The following is a 17,360-nucleotide window of genomic DNA, read 5'->3' as shown; positions in this document are numbered from 1 at the left end:
ACCATTTATAATTTATACATAACCCATATAAGCTGCACTAATTGAACTATGCTGCTGCAGTTACATGATGACAGGTCTTGTCATTGGTGCACTGATCCAAGGTTGAGCTGCCACTGCTTATGGCAGAAGAATTACTCTTGCTAATTCATTCTGACCATACATTTTCATATTCCATGGCTTGCCAAGAGGAGTGTTATCCTTAGCTTCAAATTCTTTATGATAAAAATGCAAAAACATATTTCTTATGTCACCCAAGCATGAAACTTAGCTGCATTCATTCTGCTTCACTGACAAAAAGGGTTTTGAGAAAAGCCAAGGCTGGTCCATTCGTAGCTCCTATGTTGTTAGAACTCAAATACTTTGCATTCTTGCTCACATTCTTTGCAAGCTGTACATGTCAACAGTAATGCTTTCTTTGTTTGTTGCAGTCATTATAATAACTATTCTGACCTGGATTGAAATTGTGTCTTTTTTTTTTTAATGGCTCTGCTATAATCCACTTGCTGTTTCATTTGTCAGGCTATTGATCATGGTGTGACCCTCTATTTGTATTGTCCTCCAACACAACCTTGAATACAGTTCAAATACCTTGAGTACATAAAAACCTTTGCTATTTGCTCTGCAACAGTTCATTAGATAGGCCCATTGAGATAGTACTGTTCGATATCTATGGATAGGCCAGCTTGCGTACTTTGACCTCCATCACTGCATCAATTACTTGATGTGTGGCACCTGTTATGCAGTAGTCCATTGTATTTCGTAATTATTTCATATTGCCTATTGTTCATGTCCTGGACAGAGGTGTGCAGAGATGGATGACCCCTAGACTAGATGCCAGATGTAAGGGCTTAACAGACACACCCCCAGGCCTCCTAGGCACAGCTGTGGGATTCTGGATGCCTGCAGGCTGGAAAAGGCCAATCCCATTTTAAATCAAGCAGAGGATTCCACATAAATCCCTATGGACTTCCCATTTTGGATTAGGCATAGGAATTTTTTCTGAAAGTCCCGCTGTATTCCCATTCTGATTCAGGCACAGTTCTTCTTAAGCCTGTAGAGCTCACCAAAATAGACTCAGGCAGTGGAACTAAGCAACCTTGAAAGTTTACTCTGGTGGTGGACCGTGCTGGTATTTTTAGAAGCGGTGGCAGTCACATTATTATGATGTATCATCCCTGAGGTATTCGTTGGACATGCCTTGAGTATTACTGTTAACGACGTGTATATTTAAGTGGAGTTAGAATATATATTTCTGTTAACAAGTCTTCAAAAGTTACATCCGGAAAAATACATTCTTGAGATTTTTCAGATTTTCATTTGACAGAAACTTCAGCCTTTCTGACCCGGTTGATTGACCTGTTGAAATGTAGCTATGATCGTGTGGTGGTAATGAGATTATGTTTTTCTTTGCCTTTGATGGTCCAGACATAATGACTGAAACAACCCATTTAGAAGTGCACCCTTAGTTCTTGTGCAATCAGTATGGCCTACACTCAGCACTGTATGCACTTTCCCTGAACTCAGTATCTACTGTGTGGTGGAATATTTTGGTACATGATCTAACATACATTAACAATTTAACTACATGCCATGCAGCCGTTTAGACGGGAAAAGAATCAAGCGGGAGATGAGATGCTACACGTTTATAATTTCATTAGATCTAATACAATGTATACAATTCTCTCATTGAGTAAACATTTCTAAGGTAACCAAATCATTATTCCATGACAAGCACAAATTCTTGCTGCGTTTTCTTCAATGTATTTAAAGCATGGCCCTGTTCTGGACCACACACACAAGATCTTGACATGTTTAAACCCAGTATATAGTTAGGCTACACATGCAAACATTATTTTGAATCTTTTTACAGTAAAATTAACAGGTAAAGTCCAAGGCAAACAGGAATATCCCTCAGAAATACAAGTACAGTAGAGCAAAAGTTAGAGATCAAGTAATATAGCGTAAGTATACACAGTTTAATGTAGGTAAAACACTGAAGGTCTTGGATCCAAAAGGAAAACCAGGACCATTCACTTGAAACATAGCACTACTTTACCTAGAGGTAATATCTACAGTAGCACTGAAATGGAATGTACTATGCCTCAGATAAGGCCTTAGACTTATGTATGGTGTTTTTTCATACAGTACATGACAAGTGAATATCAACATTTAATGTACACAAAGCACCCCTATAGTTTTTTGGGGTTTCATACCTCAAAATATTCTTGCTCGTAACTTCTTTGGAGATACCTTTCTTTCTTCATGTCACTTCATTGTGTTTGGAATACAATCAACTTATCTGCTGCAGTATATCCTCCTTCCTTAATACCATTTCCTATGTCTTTCTAGTTGGGAATGACATCAGTAGCTTTGTTGAAGATATGTGTGATTACGGTTTAGAACAAGGAATTTTTACAATGACAATTAAAATATGACCAGCTTTTGTAAGATGGGCTTTTCATTGGGGGCTGCTGGGGCGGAACTGCTCTTAGGTATTCTATGGGAATAGGGGATGTCATGTTGGAATGTGGTGGAAAGTAAGAGCATCCTGTTTCATTGAATAGCCTCAGAGAGCCAAAAATATGTTTTAGGGACTTGTCAATTGAGAAAAAGCTAATATTAACTATAAAGGCTCAGTTTCAAGGTTAATGACCCAGCAGCAGGCAAAACTGGATGTCGGTTCAGCCAGCCCACTGGGGATGTTTGTTTGTTGGTCAAAGCTTTCGTCAAAGTTCACCATGTGTAGGCTAAGTAAATCTCTACAGGTTAGTAATTAGTTCAGAAGATAAGTCATTGACTGAGGGACTACTAGGTAAACTGCAGCAGTATTACCATAAAGTATCCCCATAAATCCTTTGGATAACTTTGGCAGTTTTTTATTATATTTTTTTACAAGGAAGCAAGTTACATATACAATACAGTTGGCTAAGTCCATAATAATTATCTTTGGACCGGCTCATGTCATGTCAGGTCATGTCACACATCGACCCAAATGTCTTTGATATTGTGATTCTCAACGGCAATGTAGCACAGATGGTGTTCTATCTACTTGGTCCCCAGGCTGGGAGGTGTGAATGTTCAATGTTGCCTAATGAAATGAGATGTTTCTGTCCCAACATTTACTACCCATGGCAGCAATGACAGCACGACCATGATGAAGGGCATTGCTATGTGGGGCTTAGTTGGACTAGCAATGTGTTCAGCTGCTCTTGATAACAGCCAGAGGAAAGCCCTTGAATGATTTCTAGGCTCCTCTGTCGAACCAGAGGGGTATGTGAGAGAAAGAGTGAATGGTAAAAGTTTACGGACACAATGTGGCTTTGTGAGAGTAAATCAGTGCAATACAAATGTAGCTGGGACTCTCTAGCTCTCTCTCACACGGTGTCTCTATTTCCTCTCCCTCTAGTCTATCCACTCACATCTCAGCTGACAAAAAGAGCTGGCTATCATTTGTAGGAGTCCATTTTCGGACAACCTGTCCTGTCCGGCACTGTTCTTTCAGTTCTTGAAAGAGGAAGCGGGACAACAGCTCCCCATGTCCGTCTGGTTTACCCCCTCGGCCCTGTCCCCTCGCCTCGCTCTACATGAAGCTCACTGTGCCTGTGTACTATTAACCCTAGTAATGAACGTCCAGGCGAGATGAATCCTTCCTGGAGTCAATTAGTAACCCAACTCTCTCAGGGGAGGATTACGTGCACTATCCATTTCTAGAAATGACAAACGACCGACCTCGCTGAACTCACTGATCAGACTGTCATGTATTCAAGGGTCGTCTTCTCTCCTGAACTCCCTGTGGTCCACAGCTTTAGCCTGAGTCAGTCAATCAACCAATCAGATCATAGATCATAGCCCCAGGGAACCAATTATGATATTTTCCTCCCATTTGTAATACAGTACAATCAAATCGCTGTAGGGATGTTAACAGTCTTGTCCATGTAGTATATGTGGAAGGTATGATTGGCAAGGTAGGTAGAGCATGATGCACCAGTAAGTTTGTCAACATAATAATACAAATCAATGATTCCTTGGCTCATATACTGCTTCATCGATGATGTCAAACCTGATAACTGGCTCTGCCAGAGTAAAAGTCAAGGGTGTTCACTTATTGATACTGGATGGAGTCCATATATGACCAGGATGCTATCTCTCGGTGAGGTTTCTAATGTTATTATATAGACATCTGACGTTTCTCAGAACATTTCAGCTAGCTAGCAATTACAGAGGCTGTCTAGAGCGTGTTTTTTCATCATGCAGTCACTAAGTCCTCTTCTCTTATATCCATAAGAAGTTTTCACTACCCACACATGCTACTATGCATGCAAAGTCACTACATTAGTCCATAAAACAGTCAGGAAGTTAACTATAGTAATGCTCCCACTGATATCTGTGCATTTACTTGTATGTTTTATTTAATCAATGTAGTAAAAACGTGGAGATATTTTGCCACTAGACAGTATTTGTGGTCAGTCACACATTTAGGCCATTCTAAGATTGTCCACCTCATCTGGGAGTTTGTATCTCTGTCTCCTTCTAAAAGCAATGCCCCAAAAAGCACAGAAAAGAACAGTTGGTTTTTTTGGCACAATGAGTGTATAGCACCACTATAAACTCCACAATACTGCCAACAATCAGTCTCTTGGTTGGAAAGAAATCCTGTATATAGAAGCATATTCATACAAACATGAGAGCAGCAGCACTGGCGTCTTAGCACTTCAGCCCCAGCTGGAGAAACAAGATTATCCTATCAGCAGTGTACAGAGTTCTGAGCCCAGCTATGCTGCCAGTCCCCCTGGACAAATAAGCCAGAGAGAGAGCTCCCAGTCAAAGAGAAGGGGCGATGCGAAGAGGAGGGAGAGAAGGGGGGGATAGCGATAAAGCACATCTATTCTCGGCTCCTCTCAGAGGTACAGTTTATTCTTTCAAAAGTAATCTCTCTTTTCACTTCATGTCTCCAAATGTTGTGAAAAGCTGCGGTTTATCATCAATTGGTAATTCAAAGCAGGGAGACTCTGGTTGCTTTCTCTCTCTCTCTCTCTCTCTCTCTCTGTCTCTCTCTCTCTCTCTCTCTCTCTGTCTCTCTCTCTCTCACTCCCAATATTCATTATCTTCTACAGCTGCTGCTAAATGGTCGATGGTGAGCCATATTAGGACACTTAACTCATGCATAAAGTTTTTATGTTTTTTGTTTCAAAGATGCTAAGAGATGGAAATCAGAGTTCAACTAGACTAAACAAAACCAATGTTGTCCTGTTTTGAGAAGAATGTTAACAGGGGGCCTGTTGTTTGCCACCTGTTATTTAAAGCAAGAGCCTGCCTAACTTCACAGAATCAAAACACACACGTGCTCAAAAAGATGCATACAGACTCACACACGGAAACAAACAATAGTAAAATTCAACAAGTACCGTTGGCCTCAGGTGAAGTGAGGCTTTAGGGTTAAGTCCTTTCCTTCCATAGTTGTAACTAATCAGCACAAGTAGAATTTGGCTGGCCCTAAGCCCTGCCCCCCCCCCCGGGAGCCCCGCCGGTCCCCTCCTCACTCTCTCATGGTTGCAGTCATTAGCTGGTGGCAGTCCAGTTCCCCCCGCAGCTCCAGGGGCCCCGGCAGCCTCATGCCCGTCTTCTGGTCTACACACCAGCACTTTCCCCGCTGCCCGTCACGCGCTGGCTGGCACTGTAGACACAAGAAACAAGACAGGTATCACTCAGAAGCCAAATGGCACTTGTTGCATGATAGGAAGTAAGAACACATAGTTGTTACTGTAGGGATATGATATAGATAGATGGCATAAGGCAGGGGTCCCCAAATACATTCAGCCTTGGTTGGTCATAGTTATAAATAATTTGTACACTGCAAATTGGGTGCAAGAATCCCAAACAGATATAGTATTTGACAAAAACAGAATCATTTCAAACCTTGATTACATTGCGATTCGATCACATATGCCTCTCTATTTATGCATGGGAATACTTGGGAACAGATTTTCTAAATTAAAATCACTTTGAGCTGATTTCCTGGTGACTTTATAGTATTTTATGTCTAACAACTAAATATATATTTTTGCCTCAGAAAACTTCGCTCAGAAAAACCGCGGGGACTCTGGCATAAGGTATGCAGTTTGTTATAGCACTTAGATCCTGCAAAAAACAAACACTTTTTGTCCCCCTCGGACATCATTGCACGCGCGATAGAAGAGCGCAATATGTACTGCAATTATTTTTTTCCCATGTTGCACGACGCTCCTCAGCTCAGAAACGAAAACTAAAACAATAACAACAGTGTTGGGTGGCCAGTTGCGATGTTTCCCCCTACTGCGGATTCCATCTTTAAGGTACCTTAAAATTCAAACCTGAGGTACCTTAAAATTCAAACCACTGTTATATTCGACATTGTTCCCTTAGTTATTAACTTTTTCTCAAGCCCCTCAATCTCAGCAGTGTGAACATGGATCAATGTAATAGAAACCGCAAGTTGGATGACTCACAACCACTGAATGATTAGTATCTCTACATTGCCTGGGGTGGTTTTGAAACAACCCATCAGCCTGGCTCAACTTTCCTATTGAGATTCCTCCTGTGCAATGAAAAGTTGCCAGATGACCTCTCATAACCTTAGTTATGCTCACAAATGGTGCCGTAGAGTTCTACCATAGTGCAATTATAGTTAAACAGTAAACAGATGCCTTTGACACACTATAAAGAGCAGACAAGGGTACTTTAACTGAGTTACACAATCGAGCCTAACCCCAGACTCTGATGCCCTTGGCAGGGTAAGCCTTTCATCACTGACTGACTCTGCTACGCCTGTTGCTTTGTAGCGTATTCAGCTCTACAGAGCAACAAGCCTTATCTGACTCCATGTTCTAAGATTCTTCCCAGTCTTATCTACAAAGTTGCCCATTTCAGACATAGCAAGAAATAATTCATTCGAAAAGCTAATGACATCCATCACAGCAATGAAGCGATTACTGTCAAACATTTTAGGTTAACCACTGTGTTGTGTTGTACGTACACGGTTCAGCTCGATTTTCCTTTGATAAATCACTTTGCTTGCCTGAAGATGTGGAGTCTTGGCAGGAGAAAATGCTCACATAAAACAATACTGTTACACGCACATTTTGTGTTTTGGCTAATAGAGCCGTTACGAAATTAGACGGGATTGTTTGCGCAGTAAAACAAGTGTGTTCGTATGTGCCTGTCTGATACCAGACAGAGTGAATGACAGACGATCGGATCTCCCTTGCTAAAGACCTTCTCCACAGACTACCTGGATAAATGTCTGCATCCAAAACGGCACAATATTCCTTATAGTGGTCTACTTTTTTGGTAGTGCCCAATAGGGCTCTGGTTAAAATTAGTGCACTATATAGGGAATAAATAAACTGCCATTTCAGAGTACGTCAAGGATTACTTCATGAATAGTGCATAATATAGATAACAGTGTGATAATGACTGCTTGTCAGTCGACAAACCTGCTTGGCATGGAAGTCTCCGTTCTTGTCACAGTTGGGTATGGGGATGCTGTAGAGATCCTCGTGAGTGCGAGTATTGGACACCAGTCTGTCCAGCGCTCTCTGCAGCTCAGCACGACATGGAGCCTGAGGAAGACAGATGGAATGAGTCTTAAAACTGTTAGACCTGTGTTGGTCTAGTAACTAGCCTCAACTAGACTCTAGTTGAAAGTTATGGGGTGACATTTTTTTTTAAATATCCAGCACCTGCTCAAATACTTTAAATGTGCGTATGTAATATTTTCCTATACGTAATCTTTATGTGTAATCTTTTCCTATACTGAGGTGAACGGTGGTTGGCGCTCTCACCAGGGCAGCCTTTGGGTCCTCCCTGGCGTTGTTGCTTCTCTGATTGGTGGATTTGGCGGGGTGGCGGGCCAGGGTCTTCTGGATGCAGCGCTTGTCCTGGGGACTGCAGCGGATGTTGCTGTTATTGGGGTGCTCAGGGATGATCTCATCCTGTCTCTCCATCGCTGTGGGACACACGAGTTAACATTGAGTCACAACACTACAAGTCACAGACATTTTACTTAAAACGTTTATTTATCCTGCAAGTCCCATCAATGTCAATAGACCTCTTTTACAAGGGAAACCTCTAGAGCTATAACCTACACAGAATCGCAATCCCAACCCGTACAAAGTCGCAACTCATACGTGTCACAACACAACAGTTAAAACAATAGACCATGCCATTTTTGACAAGATTCTCTGTCAATTACACCACCTCTCAGAGACTTTATGCAATTTGTTGATTGCATGAAAATGTATAATATAATGTATGTCATTTACAGTATATCACTGATCTGACCCAATTTGGACCTCAGCTCTCTTGGTCTTTGTTTAACCACTGGCACCATACTTCTGCCAAGGAGAGCTATTGATGCATTTTAAATTACCACCCCCTCTCTCCTCACTGCCTGCCCACCCATTGTGGCCTGTGCCACATTTACCTTACAATAATCCTCCAGTTCTTTGGCCCTGCAGACAGCCAGCTGTTTCCTCAGGAAAGTGCACCCCCCTCCCCTACAGCAGAATAAACCCTTACTGTGCCAGATGGAGATTGTAAGAGGGTATTTTGCAGTGTCACGAGGTGCCGGTGGGCAAACGTATGGAGTGTGGAGGGCTTTACAGCTGTTTTGTTCTGGCTGTTCACCTGTGGCCTTTGCAGGGTAGGTTGGTAACCCAAACAAGTTATTCCCCCACCAACTGTTCTTTGCTGATCTGGTTGTGACCTGTGGCATTTCATGGGTTGGCACTGCAACTATAGCACCCAGAGCCTGGCCGTGAGCTTTGTCTGTCAGATCACTGGAAAGATCAAAGCACGAACGGCATCTCATGTCAGCGTTGCTTTTGGGAGCCTACTTTCTCTCATAGTCAGATCTTATGCAATGTGAAGGCATTGCTCTCTCTGACCTTTCCAGTTTTCCAAAGGAATTCACCCTGTAATTAGGATTAAATGGCAATTAGCTTTCAACAGGTTTTGTTGTGAAGTTATTTTTGTTATTGAACAACGGATAGACTAGCCTACTCGTGAGGTACGGTGACCTTTGCCTGTTTCAGACTTGGGGTAAAGGGTTTTGCCTTTAGCTATTCTAGTCATATTTTAGTCATGAGACGAGTGGTTTACATTTCTATACTGTACCTCTCTACATGAGGTTGAGGTGAGGGAGTTGCTCTGAAGTTGATTGACAGGCTGTGCTCTGCCGACCGGGGGGAAGTGTCTCTGTTTGTATGTTTTTGTTGGCCTTACTCATCAGCACTTTCCGCCAGACCCAGCACGACTTCAGCTGTTTTCCCGTCTCCCTGTAAATTGTTATTTCTCTCTTTTGCCATTTAGCGGTTTGCCGAATCCATGCTCCTTTGGAGTGCCATTTCACACAAGCACAAAATTATTTAAAAGTGGGTCAGGGGTGCCATGTCCTGTTTGCTGCCACTGCTTTTCTCTGGGGAGGAAGCTGCTGCTTCATTGTGTGGTTTCGGGAGGACTGTATCAACATCTCAGTTTCAAACACAGACAGGCTTAGGCACAAGGCAGGCTGCTATGAGGAAGAATAGAAAGGGGGGACGCACTCCAGGAAAATAATCCAAGTATAATCTTCTTTTAATAAAAAATCATAATGTTAAATAAACAGAAAAAAAGCCAGGGCCAACCATTTCAGCTAGATTCCATTGTCAAGAGTTACGATGAAGAACACAAGTATGGACAGTGTGCAGTATGCACTCGCATCCAAGCCCAGCCACAGGTGCATAGCCAAGATAAAGAAGGACTCGATTTTAAGACTGTTCTGATAAAGGTTCTATGATTTCCCTCTGTTTTGACAGCGTTTAAAAACCAAAGGCCATGAACATGTCAACAGGGAGGTTCATGTAAAGTTAATGTGTGTTCAAGAGCATCTGGGTCCCTCAAACCATCGTCATCTTCCATCATATCATTGAATTAGCGCAGACTAGTCTGCAACCGACCGAGTTGCAAACCATTTTTCAGTACTTTGCTCTGACTTAACCTTCTTCCAATGAGTGTTGGTGGTGCGTTCCCACTCCCAGCCCCCAGCCCACAGAGGTTCAGAGAGTGGCATGGAACACCAATGTTCCAGTTGCAGCTGTCACTGGGAGTCTGGATGGAGCATGTGAACTAGTCTCAACACTGTCCTGGGGGACATGTATGGCTCCGTAGGCTGGACTTTGTTACACTATATAGTATGTCAGCTAGCGAGATGCTTATCGTCAGCCGTCATTGCATCAGTGGAAATCTGGGTGAGGAGACAGTGGGCGTTTGGCACCCTTAAATGTAAATAGTGCACGTTTGACACAATTTGTCTCCCACTGCATATCCTATGTCAACTCATTGCTCTTTATGTAAGCTGGCATTAGCAAGAATGTGTACAATGTGTTTAACTAAAGTGTTACCCTCCACTTTTTTAGGGTATTTTAAGCTTATTGGTCCATAGAAAAGTGCTTTGTGTGACATATTTCTATACTGTAAAATAATACATGTGGACATCATTACAATAAAAAGGGCTGTGTTCAAAACTGCCCTTCCCTTTCTTTCTTCAACTTTCATTTGACTTCCTGCTAAAACCATGTAGCAGCCATAAATAGAGGTAGGTACCCCACAAAAGTGGGCCAAAATGAATTATCCATGAAATAAGAACTGAACCATAATTACTGGTAGGTATGGGTTGTTTTTGCTCATATACAGTAAGAATATCCCAAAAAACTGGATCATGCACGAAAATACAACAACAAAAAACATTACAGCAACACACTACTCATGCCAATAGTAACATTGTTCATAGTGATTAAGCACATTTTAATTGCAGTATATTTTAGTCTCTGGATCATTAGATAAGTGAGTCATTGAATTAATAAATTACATGTTTAGTGTGCAAACTGTGCATACATACATACAACAGGCTTAATTCAAAATTAATGAACGATTGTTCAAACAATGCACCATTGGCTGAATCCCCTGCCAGATGTTTGTAATATCAGTGTTTGCATGGGATGTTTCCAAACAAAGCATGTTGCTGCGGTTGCTGTTTAATACGTTCACACATGAACTCACACAGTTTATGAGGGACTTTGAATTCACTGTGCTCCGAGGATTAGGCGTATTTTAATTTTATGACCAGCTAGTGAGCGCTCATCATCGCTCTGTGTTGTTACTCAGCATCAGTTGGTTTGTTTGTGTATCTCTGTCTCCACAGCTCCAACACCAGGAGGGGGTCCTAGATCCATTGTTCCATGGAGGGAGCAATTAGCTAATCACATTTACTGAGTTCTGCTGCAAATGGGATAAATACTCAAAGTAAACAAATAATAAGGACCAAAACATGTCATCAGGGACATCTGCAATTGGTTTGCCCTATTCCCAACAGATCCTCATCGGCCACAGAGAAATGATTTAATCCGTTTCAAAATTCCAGTGAGCACACAGACAAGTGTTTTCCTCACATCATAAGAAGAACAGGAGTTGTGGATGGTTGACAAGAACAGATGGTTGACCAGAAGTGCCACCGAAGGCCAGCCTAAAATGCAGATACTCTACATACAGTACATCAGACACACGTATGTAAGCTTCAAACCAGCATGAATGGCATTCGCAACACCTTATGACAGTAATGACTTTTCCATTGACATCTGTATCTGCTTGTAAATACTATACGTTTCTAAGTTTAAAAGGTTAGTGAAGCATTTGAATATGACACCAAGGGAGACCCAGTCGGAATGTTTGAATGGATTTCAAGCCCACATAACAATTTCTAAGAATTAGAATTGAGAGAGCGTTTCTAAGAATCTGGTATTAAGGAACTGCATTAGACCTGCAGGACATGATAATATGCAGAATGTATTCCAGTACTTACAGTTGCTATGGAAATTGAGTTTACGAATACTGTAGCTTTCAACTTGATTCAATTGAGAGGACAATCCAGGACATTGTATCCATATGTATTTCACAAAGGAAAGTGACAGAAGGTGTACAGTAGATTGCATCTGGACATGTATTCATCAGATTTAAATGGTCTGTGCATCGGTCCATTGAAATGGTAGGCTAGCTTTGAGAAAAGTTTATTTACAAAACGTAGGAAATGTTATATTGTCTGAGTATTGACCGTTTGATTGGGATATGAGGGAGCATTGCAGTCTCTTGGACTGCTGCATGATGGTAGTATTTCATCTGTACATGTGTTGTTAATTCAGAATCAGTCATACACTTCTCCCTACGGTGTCCTTTTCTTTGGGAATCCGTAAAATATTTTTTTAAACCCTCTTCTATTTTTATCAGGCACGTTCACTGTTGCTAGGTCTGGGGCAGTGCGGGAAGCGTCTCAAGGAGATGTACCCCTCGGTTTAATAATGGATAAACCTGGCAAATGTGCCACAAAGGAACTCGTATACTTGTGGCTTGAGTTTTTCTCTTCCTACCTCTCTCTTCCTCTCTCTCTGTTCTCTCTCTCTTTCCCTTTTCTTCCTGTCTCTCTGGTGCATGGGGTTTCAAAGGCGTTGCACTGAAGTGTTGATGTAAGACTTATTGAGTAGGGCTACTTTGCTTTATGATAGGACCCGGGGGGGGGTCAACCAAAGCGCAACACTGAGATAGTGGGATTCCAGAACATTGAAAACAAAACGTCCAAACATTTCGACACCATTTAGCATTTCATCAATCGCTGACACGTTTTGTTTTCAATGTTCTGGAATCCCACTATCCCAGTGTTGAGCTTTGGTTTACTTTCCAACCCCATGCACCAGAGAGTTTGTTGAGAGAGTTTACCAGAACTCCCAAACCGCTTAACCTTCACACTTTAGCCCACTTCTGCTTCAGCGCTGCTCGCCTCAAACGGACAACATAATGGCATGGATGGCGAAGTTATTCAGTAAACAATGTTCAGGGAAAAACATTCAGCCAGATTAAGCAATGCAGAGGACGGTACGAAGCCAAAACCAAGACAGTCAACCTTTTATCATGCACTAAACAGCTTTCCCCCTCTCTCTGATTCCGTTTAGTCAAGCAATGTGCTGGCCTAACCTAGGCTGGCCTCGCTCTAAGAGCAGAAGGCTCTCATTTCTGCTCTGGCAGCAAGCGTGCCGATGAGCTCATCCTAGCGGAGCTGGACGGTGGGCGATGCGCTCCGAGGCAGGGGGGAGAGGAGCAGCAACTCACCCAGGCCCAGGGGGAAACAGATGCAGCAGTGCTAGAGACGACTGGAGACTTGAGTCTCTGGAAGTGCATCTGAAATGGCAACCTATTCTCCCTAAAGTAGAGCACTACTTTTGACCAGAGCCCTGAGAATAGGGTGACATTGCAGACGCAGCCTGGAAGTTGAGGGCTGTTCAAGTCTGTCCAAAGTCTTGCCTTGCTGTGCTGCTTGGCACTGGGAGATAGTTCACTGCCATTACCAATAACCATTTGAGGTCCCGGCAGCAGTGCTGCTGGTGGAAGAAGCAATGTTGGAACAATCAGTGTGGATGAGATCTGGAACAAATGAGAGAATTGCTTCGTTCGCGGTGCGCTTTTACGATCGCTACCAAACTTATTTGGCATAATGGAAATCGCCACTGTGAAAAACTGCCTACGAGTTTCCCCTGCTTTGGAAGGGAAGAGGAAGAATAAAAGAGGAGGAACAGTTTCATCTGCTACAGAAGAACAAAAAAAGAGTCTGTTGCCATCTGAAGAATAAGATGGAACAGGAATAGCAGATAAGACATACAGTATTAGATGTTAAAGTGGAACCAGACCTCTGCTGCTGCAGTAGGAAGAAGAATGTGACTACCGTAAGAGGAAAAAGACAGGAGTTGAATCAAGATGTCTGCCGAGAGAAGTGAACAAGACATCTCCAGTAAAAGGGGAGTCAGTCAGTCAGACATCTGCAGTGCCAGTGAAGAGGAGGAGGAGGAATGGGGGCCATGAAGAGAGTGAGAATGAATTACTGATTGCAGAGAGATCTAATAGCCTGAGACTGGCCACACTCCATTACAGAGTCATTTCATACAGGCAGACAGGCAGCTTTTATTACCTCCTCTCGTTAAACACACACACACCCACACACACACACACACACACACACAAACACACACACACACACATCCACAAACACACACACACATACACATGCATGACCACCATGCTGAGATCAATAACAGGAGACACACAGAGATGGACATTCATTCACACATATGGTGCATACACCCACCAGCTACATCAATACACTCATGCATACACTCACAACTACATACAAATACACATATAATGCATTCTCACACATTCACATTCAGTTCACACTCACACAGACACTACATGACCAAAAGTATGTGGACACCTGCTCGTCGAACATCTCATTCTAAAATCATGGGAATGAATATGGAGTTGGTCCCCCCTTTGCTGCTATAACAGTCTCCACTCTTCTGGGAAGGCTTTCCACTAGAGGTTGGAACATTGCTGCAGGGACTTGCTTCCATTCAGCCACAAGAGCATTAGTGAGGTCGGGTACCGATGTTTGGCGATTAGGCCTGGCTCGCAGTCGGCGTTCCAATTCATCCCAAAGGTGTTCGATGGGGTTGAGGTCAGGGCTCTGTGCAGGCCAGTCAAGTTCTTTCACACCGATCTCGACAAACCATTTCCGTATGGACCTCGCTTTGTGCACGGGTGCATTGTCATGCTGAAACAGGAAAGGGCCTTGCCCAAACTGTTGCCACAAAGATGGAAGCACATGATCATCTAGAAGGTCATTTTATGTTGTAGCGTAAAGATTTCCCTTAACTGGAACTAAGGGGCCTAATCCGAACCATGAAAAACAGCCCCAGACCATTATTCCTCCTCCACCAAACTTTACAGTTGGACTATCCATTGGGGCAGGCAATGATCTCCTGGCTTTTCCAAACCCAGATTTGTCCATCGGACTGCCAGATGTTGAAGCGTGATTCATCACTACAGAGAATGCGTTTCCACTGCTCCAGAGTCCAATGGTGGCGAGCTTTACACCACTCCAGCCGACGCTTGGCATTGCACATGGTGATCTTAGGCTTGTGTGCGGCTGCTCGGCCATGGAAACCCATTCCATGAAGCTCCCGACGAACAGTTCTTGTGCTGACATTGCTTCCAGAGGCAGTTTGGAACTCGGTAGTGAGTGTTGCAACCCCAGGACAGACGATTGTTATGCGCTACACGCATCGGCGGTCCTATACTGTGAGCTTGTGTGGCCTACCACTTCGCAGCTTAGCCGTTGTTGCTCCTAGACGTTTCCACTTCACAATAACATCTCTTACAGTTGACCAGGGCAGCTCTAGCAGGGCAGACATTTGACAAACTGACTTGTTGGAAAGGTGGCATCCTATGGCGATGCCATGTTGAAAGTCATTGAGCTCTTCGGTAAGGCCATTCTACTGCCAATGTTTGTCTATGGAGATTGCATGGCTGTGTGCTCGATTTTAGACACCTGTCAGCAACGGCTGTGGCTGAAATAGCCGAATCAACTAATTTGAAGGGGTGTCCACATACTTTTGTATATATAGTGTACGTACGTACGTACACACACACACACACACACACACACACACACACATACACACTGAACACACACGTAAAAACACATGCATACACATACAAACCCACACACAGAGCACGGATACATCCATACACACACACGCCCAGCCATACTATCCCCACAGTGCATCTCTCTCTGACCGAAACCTTTTCTGCTCTGTCTAAGGCAGAAGGTGCCCTTTTACTGTGTACGGCCGGGCGCAAAACAGCGGGGGGACTGTGTGCTCTCACGTCAGGCCGTGCGTGACGAGCTGGTGTGTGTGCTCTGGGCCGAGGCTTAGCGGAGATTAGAGCAAACAAGCAGCACATTGTCACACCCTCCCCAGCTCAGGTAAGAGCATGGAGCAGGAAGAGAGCACTCTGGCCCAGCCCCGGCACCCTGGCCCTCTTAACTGCGTATGGTCCAACCGGACCGGCTATGATCCAACATGAGAGAGGGAGAGAGAGGGAGAGAGAGTGTGAGAGAGATGCCAACCAGTCCGCCAGGCTTGATTTACAGTTACATCCTATTATATACAGTACTAACCTGGAAAACGACTGAGGGTACTGTTGAGGTGGCGATGTTCTCATACACACACATGTCCTAATTCTGGGTAGGCATGCCAGAGCGCCACTAAGAATGTTGAGTACAGTAGCCTAAAATACAAGATGGAGTGCTGGACCACAACAGAAGTAACCACTGAAGAAAATAAGGTGGGATAACATAATGCAGCACCCATTTTAAACGGAGGGTGACCACAGTGATGCCACCTGCACATACAGCCACATCAGTGGACAAACGTTAAAGATACCGGTAGCCCGCAACCATTCCTTCCCTCTTGTCTCACCTGAGTTCTCTTCCACGTCCCTCTCATTGGTGCACACTCCCTGGCCATGCATGAGCGAGTGGAGGGGCCTCTCCACGTTCCGTGGCGGGTAGCAGCGGAGCCCCGTGCCGCAGCGGGGCGAGTAGACGCCGCAGTGCGCCCCCTTGGCTAGGGCGCAGGTGGGGCAGCAGCCGCAGCCCGTCTCCCTCACCGTCTCTTCACAGCTGCCATCAGGCAGCTGGCAGCTGGCCAGCCGCTCCTCGGAGCACACGGGGCAGCGGATGGCCTCCTCTGTCAGGCACAGCGTCGCCAGCGAAAGGGCGCCCACCGCCCACAGGCCCCAACAGGGCGGCGCTATAGCCGCACCGCCACCTCGCACCATGGCAGTTCTGAAGGCGTGATCTCAAACCTTTGCCCTTGATTTCTCTTGCACTTTCCCGCAGTTCGTTTGTTAGTATTCCTGCTGTTTCTCTGCTCTCTCACCCACAACTGTTTGGTCTCTGCTTTAGTTTTGGAGGGTAAGGAGGAGGAGGGAGGTCGGATGGAGGGTTTGGTCTTTGATGTTGCCCGCTGGTTGGTGTTTCGGGTGGCAGGGGTTTTGGCAGGAGTTGGAACACAATGCCCCTGCTGTTTAACCTCGTCTTTTCTTACGCTGAATTTCCTAGTCCTAGGATGTTGGAAAAAGAATGCAGGTAGATCAAAGAATGTTAAATATCTAGTCCTTGCTCTCCCATGCGGCGAAAGTCTTTAAGTCTTTGAGTCGCACAAAGTGGTTTTTCATATGTTGGGAAGTAGAACAAATGCACCAACGGATGTCCACTGGTCTATTCAGGTGAGTCTTTCTCCCTTCAAGTAGAATTCACACAGAGCCCATGAGGCCTCTTATAGTGCAAAGACAAAAAGTCTGTTTGCCAATGTCCAGGTGTAGGGAAGGGGCATCAAAACACACGTTTTTCAAGTCGAGTAGCAATTTCCTCTTCCACTGGTGTGCAGTGCAATGGG

General features: G+C 44.1%; 1 protein-coding gene across 1 annotated transcript; it reads right to left on the bottom strand.

Annotated features, from left to right (window-relative positions):
• Positions 1 to 1,628: 1,628 nt before the first annotated feature.
• LOC121533298 (insulin-like growth factor-binding protein 4) lies at positions 1,629 to 17,360 on the bottom strand. Its single transcript, XM_045215447.1, has 4 exons — positions 16,380 to 17,360; positions 7,821 to 7,984; positions 7,473 to 7,598; positions 1,629 to 5,674 (listed from the first exon to the last, which is right to left on the bottom strand). Exons 1-4 carry the CDS (start codon positions 16,738 to 16,740, stop codon positions 5,537 to 5,539), a joined length of 789 nt encoding a protein of 262 aa, XP_045071382.1. The 5' UTR covers positions 16,741 to 17,360; the 3' UTR covers positions 1,629 to 5,536.

Source organism: Coregonus clupeaformis, unplaced genomic scaffold (genome assembly GCF_020615455.1).
Source record: "Coregonus clupeaformis isolate EN_2021a unplaced genomic scaffold, ASM2061545v1 scaf0443, whole genome shotgun sequence".
NCBI classification, from domain to species: domain Eukaryota; kingdom Metazoa; phylum Chordata; class Actinopteri; order Salmoniformes; family Salmonidae; genus Coregonus; species Coregonus clupeaformis.
This window is presented reverse-complemented; position numbering and strand designations above follow the sequence as displayed.

Coding starts and splice junctions, on each gene's coding strand:
- LOC121533298 (XM_045215447.1), bottom strand. CDS start 16,740: ATGGTGCGAGGTGGCGGTGCGGCTATAGCGCCGCCCTGTTGGGGCCTG. Junction 7,985..16,379: donor GGACGTGGAAGAGAACTCAG/GTGAGACAAGAG, acceptor TGTGTCCCACAG/CGATGGAGAGACAGGATGAG. Junction 5,675..7,472: donor GAGACTTCCATGCCAAGCAG/GTTTGTCGACTG, acceptor TTGTGTCTACAG/TGCCAGCCAGCGCGTGACGG.